Here is a 19583-nt window from a genome sequence, read left to right as displayed (position 1 = left end):
TAGTGGATAGTGGACAATTAATAGGGATCTCATTGTAATATTATAAATTATTAAACTGTTTGTGTTTTTTGTGCAATTTTTGGGCACATCTAATGAAACCTGCTCAACATGGCTGGATTTAAAACAATTTTTTTTATTATACTTCTCTTTATTTCGTGTTTTTTACTGATTGATTATTATACTATTTTGTGTAATACAATAAAAAATACTATATTACAGTAATGAGAATAATCATTGATGATTATGGGACTTAGAAAAATGTTCAGATGGATTTCAGGGAAAAGAACTAGTTTTTTTTTTATTACAGTAATGAAACATAAGAAAGACAGTTGTCATGAAAATAAAACATTTAATCAGTGCTTGATCCTTTAGTTTCTTACCATGCAAACAGTGGGAAAGCTGCCTTTTGCTTTTTTTGTCCCATTGGACAAAAGTGTCTGCTAAATGTGAATGACATGGGTAGAAATACATGTAGCCAGAATTCTGTGTTATTTATCAGTCTTATATTTGGATCTTTCTCATCAGTGAGATTGAATGTGTTCCTGCAGGCACTGTGTATCTGCTGCTGGTTTTGGAGGTGGTGAACTTGGACCAGAAGAAGAAAACGCTCTTTCTCCTGAAACCTGCTTCGGCTGCAAAACTAATGGACACCAGAAGAAAACTGTCAGGAGAAGACACACTTCAAACTTCACACAGGTAAAAGAAAAGAGAAAAAAAAAAATCCAGAGCAATTAAAGGGTTAGTTCAACATTCTGTCATTAATTACTAATTACATTAATGAAGTTTTTGATGAAATCTGAGAGCTTTTTGCCCCTACATTTGACACAACTACCACTTTCAAGCCCTCAGAAAGGCAGTAAAGACATCAAAGTAATCCATGTGACTCCAATCTCCAATTAGCATTCACACAACAAAGGCTGCTCTTGCATCAACACGCATGCGTCATGGTGCTCTCGTCAATGCACGCAGGAGATTCTTTTGTAAATAAGGTGGTAAATTATGTTTTTTGTGCAAACAAAGCACTCGGGTCACTTCATAAATTGAGGTTAACCCACTCCACATTTTACCACTTTCAAGCCCCAGAAAGGTAGTAGCTGCGTAGCTGTCAATAGAGGGACAGAAAGCCCTCAGAAAGCTCTTTTTTTCATCAAAAAGATCTTCATTTGTGTTCTGATGATGAACGAAAGTCTTAAAGGTTTGGAACAACATGAGGGTGAGTAATTACTGACAGAATTCTCGTTTTTGGGTGAACTAACCCTTGAAAACAGTGTCGTGTAAACAGCCCCTAACAGTAATTTTTAAACTAAAAACGTAAAAAGTTTTATGCGTTTTGGTCGTTCATTTACACGACAACGGTGTTTTGGGTGCCTGAAAATGCAAACTTTTGAGCAACAAAAATGCGAATCGACACAACACGCATGCGCATTCCTCTTCTAAATCAATGCTGCCTGTGGATGTCTGTTCACTGATCCTCATAACTGTAATATAATTTCTGCTGTTCCTAAAGGAAGGAGTTAGTCTGGCCAGTGTGGACGTGGATCAGCCGCTGAAGTTACTTCTCAAGCGTTCACAACTCAAACCCAGAGCAGCCGTCCTGGAGCTGGTGCCTGCAGTCCGATCCCTCGTCCAGCGCGAGACCTACTCCATCACAGCCGGAAACCAGGACGGGCTCTTCCAGATCAGACAGCGGGCGGGGGTCAGTTACCTGCACCGCACACACAGGACCTCCTCAAGGACACACTACACCCTGCAGATCAGAAGTTCTGATGACCCCGAGCGACCCGCTCCAGCCCTGCTCATCACACTCCACATCACACTCCAGTAGAGGAGCGGTTCTGATGACCCGAGCGACCCGCTCCAGCCCTGCTCATCACACTCCACATCACACTCCAGTAGAGGAGCGGTTCTGATGACCCCGATGACCCGCTCCAGCCCTGCTCATCACACTCCACATCACACTCCAGTAGAGGAGCGGTTCTGATGACCCGAGCGACCCGCTCCAGTCCTGCTCATCACACTCCAGTAGAGGAGCGGTTCTGATGACCGAGCGACCCGCTCCAGCCCTGCTCATCACACTCCACATCACACTCCAGTAGAGGAGTGGTTCTGATGACCCGAGCGACCCGCTCCAGCCCTGCTCATCACACTCCAGTAGAGGAGCGGTTCTGATGACCGAGCGACCCGCTCCAGTCCTGCTCATCACACTCCACATCACACTCCAGTAGAGGAGCGGTTCTGATGACCCGAGCGACCCGCTCCAGCCCTGCTCATCACACTCCACATCACACTCCAGTAGAGGAGCGGTTCTGATGACCCCGATGACCCGCTCCAGCCCTGCTCATCACACTCCACATCACACTCCAGTAGAGGAGTGGTTCTGATGACCCGAGCGACCCGCTCCAGCCCTGCTCATCACACTCCAGTAGAGGAGCGGTTCTGATGACCGAGCGACCCGCTCCAGTCCTGCTCATCACACTCCACATCACACTCCAGTAGAGGAGCGGTTCTGATGACCCCGATGACCCGCTCCAGCCCTGCTCATCACACTCCACATCACACTCCAGTAGAGGAGTGGTTCTGATGACCCGAGCGACCCGCTCCAGCCCTGCTCATCACACTCCAGTAGAGGAGCGGTTCTGATGACCGAGCGACCCGCTCCAGTCCTGCTCATCACACTCCACATCACACTCCAGTAGAGGAGCGGTTCTGATGACCCCGATGACCCGCTCCAGCCCTGCTCATCACACTCCACATCACACTCCAGTAGAGGAGTGGTTCTGATGACCCGAGCGACCCGCTCCAGCCCTGCTCATCACACTCCAGTAGAGGAGCGGTTCTGATGACCGAGCGACCCGCTCCAGTCCTGCTCATCACACTCCACATCACACTCCAGTAGAGGAGCGGTTCTGATGACCCGAGCGACCCGCTCCAGCCCTGCTCATCACACTCCACATCACACTCCAGTAGAGGAGCGGTTCTGATGACCGAGCGACCCGCTCCAGCCCTGCTCATCACACTCCACATCACACTCCAGTAGAGGAGCGGTTCTGATGACCCGAGTGACCCGCTCCAGCCCTGCTCATCACACTCCACATCACACTCCAGTAGAGGAGCGGTTCTGATGACCCCGATGACCCGCTCCAGCCCTGCTCATCACACTCCACATCACACTCCAGTAGAGGAGCGGTTCTGACGACCCCGAGCGACCCGCTCCAGCCCTGCTCATCACACTCCACATCACACTCCAGTAGAGGAGCGGTTCTGATGACCGAGCGACCCGCTCCAGCCCTGCTCATCACACTCCAGTAGAGGAGCGGTTCTGATGACCCCGATGACCCGCTCCAGCCCTGCTCATCACACTCCACATCACACTCCAGTAGAGGAGCGGTTCTGATGACCCGAGCGACCCGCTCCAGCCCTGCTCATCACACTCCAGTAGAGGAGCGGTTCTGATGACCCCGATGACCCGCTCCAGCCCTGCTCATCACACTCCACATCACACTCCAGTAGAGGAGCGGTTCTGATGACCCGAGCGACCCGCTCCAGTCCTGCTCATCACACTCCAGTAGAGGAGCGGTTCTGATGACCCGAGCGACCCGCTCCAGCCCTGCTCATCACACTCCACATCACACTCCAGTAGAGGAGCGGTTCTGACGACCCCGAGCGACCCGCTCCAGCCCTGCTCATCACACTCCACATCACACTCCAGTAGAGGAGCGGTTCTGATGACCCGAGCGACCCGCTCCAGCCCTGCTCATCACACTCCAGTAGAGGAGCGGTTCTGATGACCCCGATGAGATGCTCACATAAACTGTTTACATCACAATGCCCATGATATTGTACACAATTTTCTCCATAAAGCACAAGCACACATTCTAGACAAGACTATACTAATATAGTCTTATGCAGCTTGAAAGGGCCTAGCTGGGGACATACTTTCAAAATGTAAATGTAGAAAATCCCACTATATTTATGTATGAAATTTGCATAGTGTTCAGAGGCTATTATGTGGATAAGATGGAAAGCCTCTGTTTTAAACTGGAACTCCATCCCCCAAATCTCCCCAATTACCTGCATTTCCAGCCCTGATTTTGTCTCTCTCTCTTTATCTTTTTATCTCTCTCTCTCTCTCTCTTTATCTCTCTCTCTCTCTCTCTTTATCTCTGTTGCAAAACAGTTCATTCTTCTCAGTTATGGTTGACTGGAGATCATTGTAACATGTTTTGTTTAACTATAAATAATAGCATATAGCAGATTACACTGTAAATTATACTAGGTGTAGATTGTCCAAACAGTAAATAAACCTGTTAAACCGTATGTCTTGCCTCATTAACTCTTAAAGCACCTGTCTGTGTCTGTAGGTACAAGCCTACTCTATGGTGATGTGCATCACCGCCACCATTAAATGATGCTTCTAAACACTAGACACTGTCTGACCAGCACACGAGGGTAAGGGCCGACGACAAGGCCGTCTCTGAGGTTGAGGAGGATCATTAGGACCCAGTGGTGAAAGATGAGTATCTGGATTTAGAGGCACCAACAAAAACAGAACAACAACTGATTATCATTTGTTTATTTTTATATATTGCAATAAAGATGTACAAAGCATCGATACCCTTAACCGTTAAAATGTTAGAAAAAAGCATGTGACAAATAACAGTACAGTATATCAAAACATTACTGTTCCAGCACAAGCAATCAGAACCACCCTCATGGTTTAGCAGGAAACTCAAACCACTGGTCAACAGAGCATTTCTTTAAAAGGCATATAAAAGATAGAAATGTGACCAAACATTGAAAAAGAAAAAGATTGTGCAGACTAAACCCAAACTAAAAAAACATCTTTTAAAAACTACTGTAACATAAAGGAAACAAAAAAAACAACCTGTAATAAATAATTTCACCATATTAATTTGCTATTATTCCACTCCTTTGATTAATCTGGTTAGGCTAAAAGATATTTACAAGTAAGGAAGTATAGTGTGAAGAGCTGGAACTCGTTGACCTTGATGTGTTAACTCATTTTCACACGATAAGCTACTGAGAAAACGTGAGACAGACTTTAGCAACACATTCTGCAGGACGAGAAATGCTGTGACATGCCAAGGGCAAAGTAACGTCTTCATCTACAGAAACCAGCGAAACCGTGGAGAGGCACTTTCAGAGCTCCTCGTGGTGTGGAAACCTACAGCTGCAACTAATGCATTTCTACTTCGGTGAGAAACACGTTATATGGTAGTGACACACTCTCCCACTTTCTTTTCTAGATCTACATATAATATACAAGTGTATTAATCATTCAAGATAACAGGTACGAGTTGAATTGGTGATTTTGTCGTACGTTGGTGTGTCTGTACAGCACTCGTTCACCCGAACAAACAACACAGATTTCCAACAGGTAAGATTGTACCATCAGCTTCACTAACTTCACCCACTTCAAATGAAAACACATGCGGTACACACACACACATTTAACTTTTAAATATTAGTTTATATGGAGAACTATAAATGTGAATATATTCGTCACATGGATTATTTCTCAGGTAAATGGCAGGGCTGTGAATTGCATGAATATACCACACACAGAACTGCAACACACTGCGCCTGCAAACTATTAGTGTTGGGAACCAGATTCAAAGTGTGACCAAACCAAAGACGCTCCATATTCATATATTCAGCTGGACTGCATCTAAACTGACCAACGCTTCAGTTACTGACCGCTTTAAACTAAGGCATGATGGGCCATACAACAAACATCTGGACACATCCCAGCATTCAAATCACAAGAACCAACCGGACAGACAGATAACATTCAGGAACAGGACAGACTGAAATCCTGGACGTCAGACGTCTCCAACATTAAAGATGAACCCGGCTCTCAATCCTGAGTTTAGATTACAATATTTCAACGAGTCGCACGCAGTCCATCTGCATAGAGGAACACATCAGCCGCATTCAACGCAGAAAACATTCTGTCTATGTGAGAGGGAAGATGGTGCTTCATCAAGGTACAAATGTACAATTCCAGACTGCTTTATAAAACTAGGAAAGTGTAAAGATGGGAGAGCTTTCCTAGACGGCCAGGATTACATTCTCGTTCAGGCATTAGTCCATCTATCGTCTATAATCTACAGCTAGCCAGTATGGCTTGAAGACGACAAGTAAAAACAACAATCCTCATTTCATCTTTTAAGGCAAAGGTCTTCTCTGTGATTCCAGGGCTTTGCTCTCTTTTGGGTCACTGTTAGTTTGAAAGGATCGGATTCCTTCAGACAGCACTCATCCATCACCCTCTCTTCGTCAAACCAAAAACTGTTCAACTGTACACAAGGGAAAACTAATATAGTTTTGTTAAAGTTCTGACTTTTTACATTAGACTACGTGAAAGATGATTGTAATCACCCCGTAGTTCAGGTCTATCACTGGAACGAGAACATGGAGGGGCGCTGCGCAAAAACGCCACAACTCATTCGATGCTTAAAGGAAGACGTAAAACTTTGAAGAAAAAAACAACAGAGGAATAAAAACGGACTACAAAAAAAGCCAAAAAGTATTTTCTAACGCTGCGCAGTGGAGACCTCAGTCCACTCGTGCCGAAGCGTGATCAAATCAAGGAAGATTCACATTTAAAACCCAATAAACAGCCTAAAATCTATATCATAAATTACCAGTCAGGGAAAAATGTAAGAATTGAATATGATCGCACAGGAAGGCACATCCACAAGGCTATAAAAGTGTCGCAAAGAACCGTGTTTTTCTTCAAAGTGAGAAAATAAGAAATGAGGTGATTATTGCTTCATCAAGAGCAAATCAAAAAGTACGAAAGAGGAAAAATAAATCCACAACTCAAAAAGTTGTGACAGTCATAGTAATGATAACAATGATAACAACAATCAGTGTAACATCGTGTGCTCGGAAACTGTGAGCTGAAGACAGTGTGAACCAGCAGACGTGATCTCTCCTGTTGGCGTAGAAGGAAGAACCGCTCTGGTTTCAGCTTCGTTGAGGAGCGTCTGTCGTCATCATCATCGTCATCATCATCATCAGTCAGATGTGCTGTACTCGTGTGTGTGTGTGTGCATGTGTGTGTGTGCGCGAGCGCTCTACGAGTAGAAGGTGAGGACGCTCTGATGGTTCCCGCGCACTAACAGGATTGGTGGCAGGTCTTTGGAGAGTGTGTCCAGCCAGGCCATATACAGAGCGCTGGAGACGGCTCCTTTCCTGGCCAGCGGCATGCTCCTGTCACACACACACACACACACACACACACGTTAGTGCTGCTGGACAATAACGAAAGGAACTCATGATCATGACAATGAGTGAGACTGGCACGGAGGCACAAGTCTCTCTCGAATGAACATTCATTTCATTGAGGATCTACAGCTGTGTTCTGGAAACATTACAGTGAGTGAACGGCAGTAAACCAGCGCTCGTTCAGACACTGTACAAGAAAGTCCAGGACTTTAAGCACTACTTATTTGGATTTCGAGGATCACAATCAGAGATCGCACTTATCAAACAATATCTTTAGGATTTTTTAAAACTCAAATTTCAGATATAAGGTATCCAGAATACAACTTACAACGTATTTAATAATATATATTAAATACAAAGTTTATAATGGCTATTATTGTTCTATAAATAATATTTTATATTATAAAGTTGGCATACTTCGTATCGAGATGAGGGCTGATGGGGGTTTATCAGACCTGCTGCAGTGTTAATTTTGCATGAAAAGATTTATTTATTTATTTTTTTGAATTTTCATATATATTGTATTTAAATAAGTCAACCACTTTGGCTCTTTTTTGGCTCAAATATGGCTCTTTTCAAGGGTTTTCCAGGACTTATAGCTTCACGCTGCTTGAATTTAACTTTTTTGAAATTTAAGTACTTTAATCTGTGTGTCAGGCTTCGTACAAGGTGCTCAAAGTTGAATCATAGTTTAGTTACGGTTCTTCAATCTGATTGGCCGAGCAGACGTGCTGATACAACAGTCTTTTCACTGCATCACTCCGCCCAGGTTCGTAACTTACATGACGATGAGGTTGGCTGTGCTGGAGTGCTCCTTCAACAGCTCGTTCAGCCGGATCTGTCGGTTACTCTGAGGAAAAACAAATCAATTCACAGGAAGCTGAAGTTACTGTATCTGTTAACAGCCAAGAAAACAAACACTTCAATCAAGACTTTCCAAGGAAACAAAAAATGCACACCATCATTTTACTCCACTATTCTATTTAACTCACTTTAGCAGGGAAAAACAACATCTGAGAAAGACACACAGCACCCATACACCCATACCCTGATCTAAGATGAGTACAGGGCCAGGGGAATAACCCATACACCCATACCCTGATCTAAGATGAGTACAGGGCCAGGGGAAAAACCCATACACCCATACCCTGATCTAAGATGAGTACAGGACCAGGGGAAGAACCCATACACCCATACCCTGATCTAAGATGGGTACAGGGCCAGGGGAAAAACCCATACCCTGATCTAAGATGAGTACAGGGCCAGGGGAAAAACCCATACCCTGATCTAAGATGAGTACAGGGCCAGGGGAAAAACCCATACACCCATACCCTGATCTAAGATGAGTACAGGGCCAGGGGAATAACCCATACACCCATACCCTGATCTAAGATGAGTACAGGGCCAGGGGAATAACCCATACACCCATACCCTGATCTAAGATGAGTACAGGACCAGGGGAATAACCCATACACCCATACCCTGATCTAAGATGAGTACAGGACCAAGGGAAGAACCCATACACCCATACCCTGATCTAAGATGAGTACAGGACCAAGGGAAGAACCCATACACCCATACCCTGATCTAAGATGAGTACAGGACCAAGGGAAGAACCCATACACCCATACCCTGATCTAAGATGAGTACAGGACCAGGGGAAGAACCCATACACCCATACCCTGATCTAAGATGAGTACAGGGCCAGGGGAATAACCCATACACCCATACCCTGATCTAAGATGAGTACAGGGCCAGGGGAAAAACCCATACACCCATACCCTGATCTAAGATGAGTACAGGACCAGGGGAAGAACCCATACACCCATACCCTGATCTAAGATGGGTACAGGGCCAGGGGAAAAACCCATACCCTGATCTAAGATGAGTACAGGGCCAGGGGAAAAACCCATACCCTGATCTAAGATGAGTACAGGGCCAGGGGAAAAACCCATACACCCATACCCTGATCTAAGATGAGTACAGGGCCAGGGGAATAACCCATACACCCATACCCTGATCTAAGATGAGTACAGGGCCAGGGGAATAACCCATACACCCATACCCTGATCTAAGATGAGTACAGGACCAGGGGAATAACCCATACACCCATACCCTGATCTAAGATGAGTACAGGACCAAGGGAAGAACCCATACACCCATACCCTGATCTAAGATGAGTACAGGACCAAGGGAAGAACCCATACACCCATACCCTGATCTAAGATGAGTACAGGACCAAGGGAAGAACCCATACACCCATACCCTGATCTAAGATGAGTACAGGACCAGGGGAAGAACCCATACACCCATACCCTGATCTAAGATGAGTACAGGGCCAGGGGAAGAACCCATACACCCATACCCTGATCTAAGATGAGTACAGGGCCAGGGGAAGAACCCATACACCCATACCCTGATCTAAGATGAGTACAGGACCAGGGGAATAACCCATACACCCATACCCTGATCTAAGATGAGTACAGGACCAAGGGAAGAACCCATACACCCATACCCTGATCTAAGATGAGTACAGGACCAAGGGAAGAACCCATACACCCATACCCTGATCTAAGATGAGTACAGGGCCAGGGGAATAACCCATACATCCATACCCTGATCTAAGATGAGTACAGGGCCAGGGGAATAACCCATACACCCATACCCTGATCTAAGATGAGTACAGGACCAGGGGAAGAACCCATACCCTGATCTAAGATGAGTACAGGACCAGGGGAAGAACCCATACACCCATACCCTGATCTAAGATGAGTACAGGACCAGGGGAAGAACCCATACACCCATACCCTGATCTAAGATGAGTACAGGACCAGGGGAAGAACCCATACACCCATACCCTGATCTAAGATGAGTACAGGACCAGGGAAAGAACCCATACACCCATACCCTGATCTAAGATGAGTACAGGACCAGGGGAAGAACCCATACACCCATACCCTGATCTAAGATGAGTACAGGACCAGGGGAAGAACCCATACACCCATACCCTGATCTAAGATGAGTACAGGACCAGGGGAAGAACCCATACACCCATACCCTGATCTAAGATGAGTACAGGACCAGGGGAAGAACCCATACACCCATACCCTGATCTAAGATGAGTACAGGGCCAAGGGAAGAACCCATATATCCGATCTTCAAAACTTGAGACTGGGAAAGTCTCGTCTATCATCATTTGCAGCATCCATCACTTGTGGCGCATCACAAGGCTCGATTTCAGGTCCTCTTTTCTAAAACATCCCAATACTCGTCACAAAAAGTGGGGTCTTTGGTTTCTTCATTTATATAGGATTCAGGGGCCAGTTGCACCAGTAACTTAGTGCTCATTCACGTCAAACTAGGCTGAGCTGTAAGTTACAACTCAAGCACTACTAAATATCTTTGAATTGCACCATTAGACTTAGATGAAGCGCAACTCTACGTTTAAACTAAATATTTAGGGAAGCCTCCGATCAGGAGTAACGGTTGGACTGAAACAGCAGACTGGCTGAACTGCACCAATAAGCTCTTATTTTACCCGACAGACTTCAATCCTTTAGACACATATGATGATGATGACAACATTTACACTCACTTATATTTTAAGAGAGACAACATTATGGGCAGAGGTGTATAGTCCAGGGGTCAGAAAGTAAAAGTCCTGCCATATGTGTATTCCACCCATGAACTGAGAATTAGTGAAATAAATCAGCTGGCTCTCTCCTGGCTGAAGAACTGCTCATTAGCAGATCCAGGTGATCGGAACAAGATACTGAGGAGGACTTTTACTTCCTGAACCTGGACTGATTATGGGAGTAGATCAGCAGTGTGTGTATCTGTCCCATTGGTCTGTGTTGTGCATGTCAAATAAAATCAGTCATAATCAAAAAATGTATCAGTAGCAGTTTTTTTTTTATCTGTACTTATTTCTTTATCATTATTTGTTTCAAACACAGTTTCTGAATGTCATTTACTTATAAAAACGCTTATGTTATTCATGATTAAGTATCGTATTTAAATGGAAACTTATTTCTACTGTTAGTTACGTGAGGCAAAAGAAGTTAGAATGAAGCATAAACTGAAATTCACGGCATTTCAACAACTTCTGCTCACTTATTTGAAGGCTGCTAGTGATCACTGAGTAAACGTCATGTTATGTGACTCTAGAACAGCGACCACAGTGTCGGAGTTTACAAGTCTTTTAAAAACCAATTTGACTCTTGTGCTTTTAATGTCTTGTGAATGTTTATTTTAATTTTGGTGTTAGGCTTAGGCAATTTTGTACAGCACTTTGGTCAACCAAGGTTGTTTTAAATGTGCTTTATAAATAAATGAAACTTGAAACTTTCCAGACAACTCACCAGGGGCGGCGCTAGGGCTGGGCCAAGCCCCGAATGTTTTTAGTAAAGTCTGAATATTTTGTTACCTTGTCTTTCTCATAGAGCAAAACAATTAATCAGAAAAACAAATGTGAATATGACTACAGCAGCCGCGATTACCTAATCATGAAGTGCATATTACAGTTTTATTTATATTTTTCCCTTTGCATTAAAGGTACTTACGACGTGCTTTTGCAGCGCTGAGCATTGTAGCCAATCACAGACATGTCTGTTGAACGCATCGGCCAATCAGAGGCGTTTAAATGAGTCGCTGTGCTGAAGATGTGTTTTGCGCGAGCTCACCGAGTTCTGCACTTTTCGCAAACCTGTCATTATTGGCAATAAACTTAAGATGCAAATAAGAGATTCACTGCAGAACATTTGATATTCTTGATGCTGCTCTGATGCGCTCCATTACGCACCGCTCGGTTTGTTCTCAGGATGACTAAAGTTCAGCGGTCTAGCTCATTAATGTCAGAGTGATTGAAGAAGGTAGGGAAGAAATGAAGGTAAAATGTAATTAGATAAACATTTAATATTTGACTGTTTTACTACCGACAGTATCCGGTGACGCAAATTACTCAACTTTTTGTTTTATTAATAACATTTTGCCTTTTTGAATTGAAAATATGCTATCATTTCCTAGATTCATGTAGAGAGAATGTACACATACATAAAAATAAAATATTATTTGCAAATAGTTTAAATGATTTCACTAATAGACTTTACATTCCAATTTAAGTAAGAACTTCCGAACGGCTGGTGCAACCTGACCCTGGTTAAGATTTAACATTCATTTCAAAGGGTTTACATTAGTGACCGTTGTTCAAAATCTCACTCCTCTAATGTCTTCATGACCTGTTCTGGTAAGTGATCACGAGTCCGTTTCAGCAAAAAATGATCCAAGAGTAGCATTTCCTAACAAGCGCCTCACATGGTGTTCCTTGACTTTTCACGGCATGTTTTAATTAAAAAAAGAAGAAAAAACAACATCAACACTAACATTTAAAGGTGTCACAAGCATGACACACAGAACAATTCCCTAACAAACGTGTGGCGAGGACCAGGTGATGTGGATTTTTGCTTACAACTAAATTCGCTTGCTGTGCTTTGGGTGTCATTTCTCACGCGCTCTGCTTTGAGGGGTTATCTAGTTTGTTGTGGTTAAATGTGTGTTGAAACCTTGGCTTTGTAGAGCTCCAGCTCGTTGTCTGTGATTCTCCAGGGTTCTTCGCTCTTCATCTTCTCAGCGGCGTCCTGCTCCATGTCATCTTCTCTCAGTTTATACGGCTCGATCATCTCCGCAAACTCTGTCAAACTGAGAGGCAAACACACACGGTTGGCATTGTGAAAGCTCGGACGTTCTCAGGAATGAGATAACTGGGATGATGGGAATCTTGAGGCACGTCATGTCATTGTTTGACAACGATTATAAAATCAGGTTGTTTTTTTAAACTGCTCCGTGACAGAGAGGTCTGGCTCAGCATACACTGGTTCATGCATCAGTTTATATGCCTTCTGAAGTTTATGGAAGTTTTGATACTTGCTCGAGGGTTTTATTGAGTGTGATTGGCAGAAGTGTGACTGGCCATTGTTTACACCACCTACAGTTAAAATTAAACTGAGTATATTCAGATTTTTCATGGATTGATTCAAAATAAAAAAATCAATGCATTGCTGAATAGATTTTTTCTTGCTTTTAGCTGTTAAAGTATCAACAAGACCCAGATACAAAACCAGCACGCAAATGCAGTCGCAATTACACATTTAACACACACACGCAAAAGAAAAGGATTAACAGTGAAGCAGTTGTGAGGAATACTCCAGTAGAGCTCATGTAATGCGATGTCTTCTGAGAAGTGGTGTGCAGATCTTACCCCTCTGACTTGGGCTTTGTGTTGACGTCGCCCAGGACAGTGATGTCAGAGAAATCGATCCTGAACTTGCTGAGCAATGTGGCCATGCTAAGGAAAGAGCAACAAAGTCTCATCACATATTCATCAGGAAATCATAAATAATGCACACAATATTGCCACAGCTTCCTTGCAGCTCAGACAGTTCTTCAAATGCTTTGTTACATGCACCGTTCTACTTTTACTGGAGATGAAGACTGTGTGTCAGATTCAACACATCCATGGAAATGAAGCCACACATGTGCAGTTGAACATGTGAAAGACCTCTCACAGTTTCTATGAAGACCTTACCGCTGGAACACGGCTAATTATAGCTAACAAAGGCACTGGCAGCAGCTGCAGAGGACAATGGGAAACATTTGTCTCACACACACACACACACACACACACAGAGAGCGCTTTATGTAAAAAGAAACCGCATACTAATATGATTCATGGTCCAGCTTTCACTCGTCTGTGTGATCTCAACTCTACAGGACTAGACCTGACATCTGAGAGAGGAAGTCAAATATCAAAGAAAAGCATATTCTTATAGTTCATGTGTCATGCATGTTGACCGTGTTCTTCTATAGAAAAAAGAAAGAAAAGCATATTCTTCTCAGTTATGATTCTAATATAAATAATGCTGTAATGACACTACATGTGTATATGTAATATTACGCACGCTCTGCGGTCGTGGTCGATCCTGTTGATCTTTCCACCGATGAACACGCGGATCTTACAGTCCTTCCACTTCTTCTTATTGGCGATGAGATAGGGGATCAGCAGCGTCAGACCTGACACAGATGAGGACACATTACACACTGCACATGATCTGGCAGCAGAGGAAGTACTACAGATGCATTAGTACACATAACACATAACATCATAACATGTAAATGATGTTAAATCTGTTAATACACAAAGATAAACTTGACAGAAATGTAATAATGAGGGTCAGTATATGAGAAGTATCAGTCAGTCTGTGGTGTTTTGAGTGAGTCTCGTCCTCATGCACTGTGAGATACATCACTCGGTCCACGTCTGCAGTGCTCACGCCTCCTGACTACAGCAGGTTCACACCGCTGATCATGTGACTTCAGTCAGTAGAAAGCTCTCTGTACTGTGACTGTGACTTTAATCGTCTCCCGCCTGTAAACTGTCAGTTTCTGAAGGACTGTTTCACAGGTGCATCTGCAAATACGGTTTATGCTTCATTCATCAAGCATGAAAAACATTGTTTAAACACTTTCCAATAGATATGTAAAAACAATTAGCATTTTACAAAATTATCTTTAAAATACAGTATCCTAAAAAGGGCCCTTCATCTATAAAGGGTTTCTTTTGTTGTTAAGTTTAGATGTGCTGATCCTGAAGGAAACACTTTTACTGCTGCCTTAAACACTGACAGGTTCATATAGATCCTATAGGTTCATATAGACGAGTTCAGATCTGTGTGGGTGTGTGTGTGTGTGCGTGCGTCCGCGTTTGTCATGAAATGCTGCAGAGCCACTTTACTGCTGTCAAGTATGCGTCTGTGCATTGACTACGTGTGTTAAAGCAACAACACATGACCTTTACAGTACTAAAGTGGCTCTCAATGGTTAAATAGGATATACAAGATGTGATAATACAGTATGTGTCATACAGATTTGCCTTGTAAAACAGGAAGCCCTGTCTGGCCCTTCCCATCGGAGCAACTCCTCATCCAGACTCGTGTCATCTGTAGACTACATGACTGAAGCAATGCTCTTGTGGCCGATGTCTGGAGTTGAAGAGCTCAAGCCATCGCTTCACTCAAAATACAGGATTTCTCTAAACGACGCTCGGCACAGACGCTGGAATGTCACTGGTCAGCACAAAGGTTCTTCATCAAGTCTTGTCAGTTTGAATGATCACATGTTGATCTTTAGACGCTCATGTGAAAGAACTCAAGTACTCGTACTCTGTCTGACAGGTTTTCTGCACACACAGAGAGAGCTGCCTGTCACTTAAAGGTGCTCTAAGCGATGTCACACATTTTTTAGGCCGAAACATTTTTTGTCACACACAGCAAACATCTCCTCACTATCCGCTATCACTGTCCCCTGAACACACTGTAACAAAATGCGGTCTCTGTAGACAGCCCAGGCTCCACAAACGGCAACAAAAACAAACTGGCCCAGCCTGGACCACGAAACATAACAAACAGTGTTCCAGCCAATCACCGACAAGAATGATTTGGGGGTGGGGGTGGGGGGTAAGGGGGTAAAGCCTTGTTTATACTTTCGCCTGGCTCCGCAGCGCGAGTCCCCGCAGACTGCGCGCGCACCTCCCCAAACGGACGAGGCGTTTATACTTGACGCGCTCGCCGTTGTACTATTCTTTGAAACGACAGGGGGCGACTCGAGTAATTGTCGTCTAAACCATCAGGAATCAGCGATGAGAAGAAGAAAGCTATACACACGTGACAATGTTTATTTTAGTACACCACCACCAATACCACACTACAAAAAGAATCGTGTAAAACCCAGAAAACCCTGAGATTATTACTTGTGACAATAAAACAAAATATATGGATATGATAATGTGTATACAACATAACTAAATTAACGATCTCTTGCATATTTTCTAATTTCACTAAACATTTCATTAAGTTTCGTGAACATTTTTATTAAATATGGACCTTTATGTTCATTAAAAATACTTTTTATGCTATTGTATGCTCATTTTTTAAATGTAATCAACTCATTTAGACGTGCAAACTGGGTGCCAGTGTGGTGAGAAGTTCGAGCTCGGCCAGATTCGGCTCAAAGTCGTTCATCCTCCGATGCGGCGCCACGCGCGTTGTTACAAAAAATGTTGCGCACACCGCCAGGCGAAATTGGGTCTTGCGAACCCAACGCGCACGACCGCCCACACCGCAATGACGTCATTTTTGCCGTGCGCACCTTCGCGCTCGTGCGGACGCGTCGAGTATAAACCAGGCTTAAGTGCGCGTGCACATGAAGGGGGGTGTGGGGGGTGGAGGAGAGAGAAGCATGAAGAGGGAAGTTAGCTAGAGGAGAGATGTCCTAACAATGACTAACGTTAGAATTATATTCTCTTGAATTTTGATATGGCCGACACACGACCAAAGAGACGACGTTCCGATGAATAAATAACAAAGAAGAGGAAAAGGAGAAGAAACGCGCGAAGTCACGAATTCACATCGGAAAAGCCTGTTTCAGGAAGCACGGAAGGGAGGGGGAGGGGACGGGATGAGGAGTCAAGTCAAGTCATCTTCATTTATAACAATGTAAATTGTTTCAAAGCAGCTTTACAGTGATAAACGTATAATTTAAGGTAACAGAGATTGTTTTGGCTTTATAGCGGTTTATAGCGGTTCTTTAATATATAAAGTTATTTTCCAGCTAAGGTTAGAAAGGAGGAGGGAGGGTCGAGCTAGCCTCCGTTTTGTTTGACAATACTTCGAACATCAACAAGAAGTGACGTCACCCAACATCGCTTAGAGCAGCTTTAACACTCGGCAACCCGCCAAATGCACGTAAAAGTCAACTGTGGCGGATCAAGGCAACTCAAGCAAATCAACATTGTCAAATCACTAGCCGATCTGGCGTTTTACTTATTATGTTCACTCACTTTACTGGGGAAGTTCGCGTAAGCCAAATCTGCGCAGGTTTAGCGCAAATACTCGTGAGTCATCATGATATATTAAATACAGCGCATTGCGCAGAATCTGCTCATATCTGGCTTACTTGATTATATACGTCATTACGCAACAAATAACGGCGCACTTGTTCATTTGCATTGAAGCAATAGTGAAGATTAAAAAGCATTTGTTTAACAGAAAAGAGTTATTTTACAACATCCTACATTTTTTTATGTTCTTTGTACTGTATTGATCTGTCCACATAAAACACATTTTTGGTATGTGTGTGTGTGATATATATATATAGAGGGAAGATAGCTAGCTGTTACGATTAACTTCGTAACAGCTTACAGTATATTATATTATATTATATTATATTATATTATATTATATTATATTATATTATATTATATTATATTATATTATATTATATTATTATTAGCTGGGATGTAGTGGTTTATTTATTTCTTTTCTTCCCCTTTTTTTTTGCTAGTTGTAGTTCTGAATGGCTAGTAACTTGTAGTAGCCAAATTGGCCGGTGAGTGAAAAAGTTCATTTCAAACCCTGATCATTAACATGAAACTAGTCTCATATGAATTTTGGTCGTGTTTTTAGGTTTCTCTTACCTTGTTGTGAATAGTATTGCTTTAAACTAATGTCTCTTTGCTGTACTCATTACCAGGGGACTTTATTATTTCAACATAATGGCAGCTTTTAATTACAAGTCTGTAATATGCAATTGCTGTTTCCATGACATTAGGAACAGACTGCAGAGTCAAAAACAGTAACTATTTGTCTTTCTTTTTTTGTGGTTGAGCCAGTAAAAGTCTTGGCAGGACAAGTGAAGATCTGCTATACTATTTCCTCTCTTGATCTCTCTTATTCCCACTGGCAGCGCTGGAGATATTCCAGACAGAAGGCTAAGCAGCTTTCCCAGGTTTACTCCGCGAGAACATTAACTTTTGCTAACAAAAAGAGGAAACTTTGCCTTTGCCGACAGTGGTTTATGATCCAGGTAAACGACTCTGTGCGGTCACGGTAAACCTCTGAGTCTCAGACTACACACGACATAATGACACTTTATCCATGCTGCATTTCGTCTTCTTGTTCCATTTGTTTTCCCAACATATTTTGAAGAATTTAATGAATCATTCCCATATAAACCCAATCGAATTGTGACCAAACGTCAGATTTCACGATGCATCGCAATTCACCCTTCGCAGAGAGTTTGATTGACAGGCGATCTGACCGATCATAATCCACCATCCGCAGAATCCACCATTTTTGTTGACAGAGCAGTCAGGAGTTAGTAGATTATCGCCAGTGGATTTGAATTTGATAAACTGACGTCTTTCCATCTTTGAAACATTCCTTCTGATGTTCATTCATGTTTATTTGATGCTGTTAATGAACTAGAAGGAAGAGATGATCGGTTCACGAGCAGCTTTAACGGAGCGATCTGTCATGACACATTAAAGAGCCACGAAACAGCATGCGTTTAAATTTCTTTAACAAATGACCAGATTTGAAAGTTGAGACTATTTCATATCAAAAGTATCCTGGTCTGTCGTGTCTCAGTGTGTTGTCGGTGTCCTCTCTGCTCCGCGATGTATTGTTCACTGCGTGAGAACATGGTGTGTGAGAGAGAGGCGTGGCTTGTTGGACATAGCAACCGTAACCAAAGGGGGCGGGTCTTTGCCAACGGTCAATTGTAAGTTTGCAAATGTTTTTTTACACTCACCCCCATCATCAAAGAGCCACCACACATCGACCGTCCCCTTGCCCTGCTTCTGCTGGAACTGCTGACTGGCGTCCAACAGCCGCTGGTCCGCTACGTTCAGAGGAAGCGTCGGGCTCCGCTTATCTGGAGTCACAAACACACACCATCACACTCCAGATCAGGACACACACAAATAATAACAATAATCCATAAGCAGACAGAAGAAAGGAAAGAGACTGAAGCAGACTCTTCAGTGGGAAAGACAAGCAACCCTGCAGGAAGACACAGAGAATTAGAACGTGACAGGAAGTGACATCATTGGAGCTGAAACACACTAACACATCTAGATCAGGTCAGAGGTCACACCAGCAGAAAACACTCAAAGCGGCGTTTCCTAAAATGTTGCAGAGAAAAGGTGCATGCAGGTGTGAGACAGAATGAGCGGAGAGTGGGAATGAGAGGAACGTGCCTTTCTTCAACAGCGGCCGAGTGTGAGCTTTGCCATCATCATCCTCATCTGGAGAAAAACATGAGAGGGTTAAAGTCTGCTAATGCTGCGATGGGAACCGTGCGTCAGTCAAACAGAGACACATTTGTTCTGCTGCAGTTCATTATGAGGCTGGGAAACCTCAAGAGCTGCATCATCTTCATCTTCAACACACACTGATGACGGCACACACTCATCCACATGAGCTGGTCATGCAGAG

At 43.5% G+C, this 19583-nt stretch overlaps 2 protein-coding genes across 2 annotated transcripts in view; one reads left to right on the top strand and one right to left on the bottom strand.

The window, feature by feature from the left end:
- The first annotated feature begins 218 nt into the window (after positions 1-218).
- On the top strand, positions 219-1865 carry LOC311076794 (fibrillin-2-like). The gene is made up of 2 exons (XM_084105218.1): positions 219-696; positions 1508-1865. Exons 1-2 carry the CDS (start codon positions 535-537, stop codon positions 1823-1825), a joined length of 480 nt encoding a protein of 159 aa, XP_083961344.1. The 5' UTR covers positions 219-534; the 3' UTR covers positions 1826-1865.
- Positions 1866-4558: 2693 nt separating this feature from the next.
- Positions 4559-19583, bottom strand: part of slc12a2 (solute carrier family 12 member 2) — a 62351-nt gene continuing 47326 nt past the window's right edge. Inside the window, exons 21-27 of the mRNA XM_084104974.1 lie at positions 19346-19393; positions 18898-19020; positions 14211-14322; positions 13511-13597; positions 12816-12951; positions 8037-8104; positions 4559-7239 (exon numbers count right to left, since the gene is read on the bottom strand). Of these exons, the coding sequence (XP_083961100.1) occupies positions 7104-7239; positions 8037-8104; positions 12816-12951; positions 13511-13597; positions 14211-14322; positions 18898-19020; positions 19346-19393 (710 nt within the window). The 3' untranslated portion in view covers positions 4559-7103. The remainder of the gene's footprint in view (positions 7240-8036; positions 8105-12815; positions 12952-13510; positions 13598-14210; positions 14323-18897; positions 19021-19345; positions 19394-19583) is intronic.

Source organism: Abramis brama (genome assembly GCF_963993115.1).
Source record: "Abramis brama genome assembly, chromosome: 25".
Lineage (NCBI taxonomy): Eukaryota > Metazoa > Chordata > Actinopteri > Cypriniformes > Leuciscidae > Abramis > Abramis brama.
Note: the sequence above shows the minus strand (reverse complement) of the source record. Positions and strands in the feature narration are given on the sequence as shown.

Bases quoted from the DNA above. Each gene is read 5' to 3' on its own strand.
- LOC311076794 (XM_084105218.1), top strand. From the start codon at position 535: ATGTGTTCCTGCAGGCACTGTGTATCTGCTGCTGGTTTTGGAGGTGGT. The intron at 697-1,507 runs GTAAAAGAAAAG...CTGTTCCTAAAG, and splicing joins ACACTTCAAACTTCACACAG to GAAGGAGTTAGTCTGGCCAG.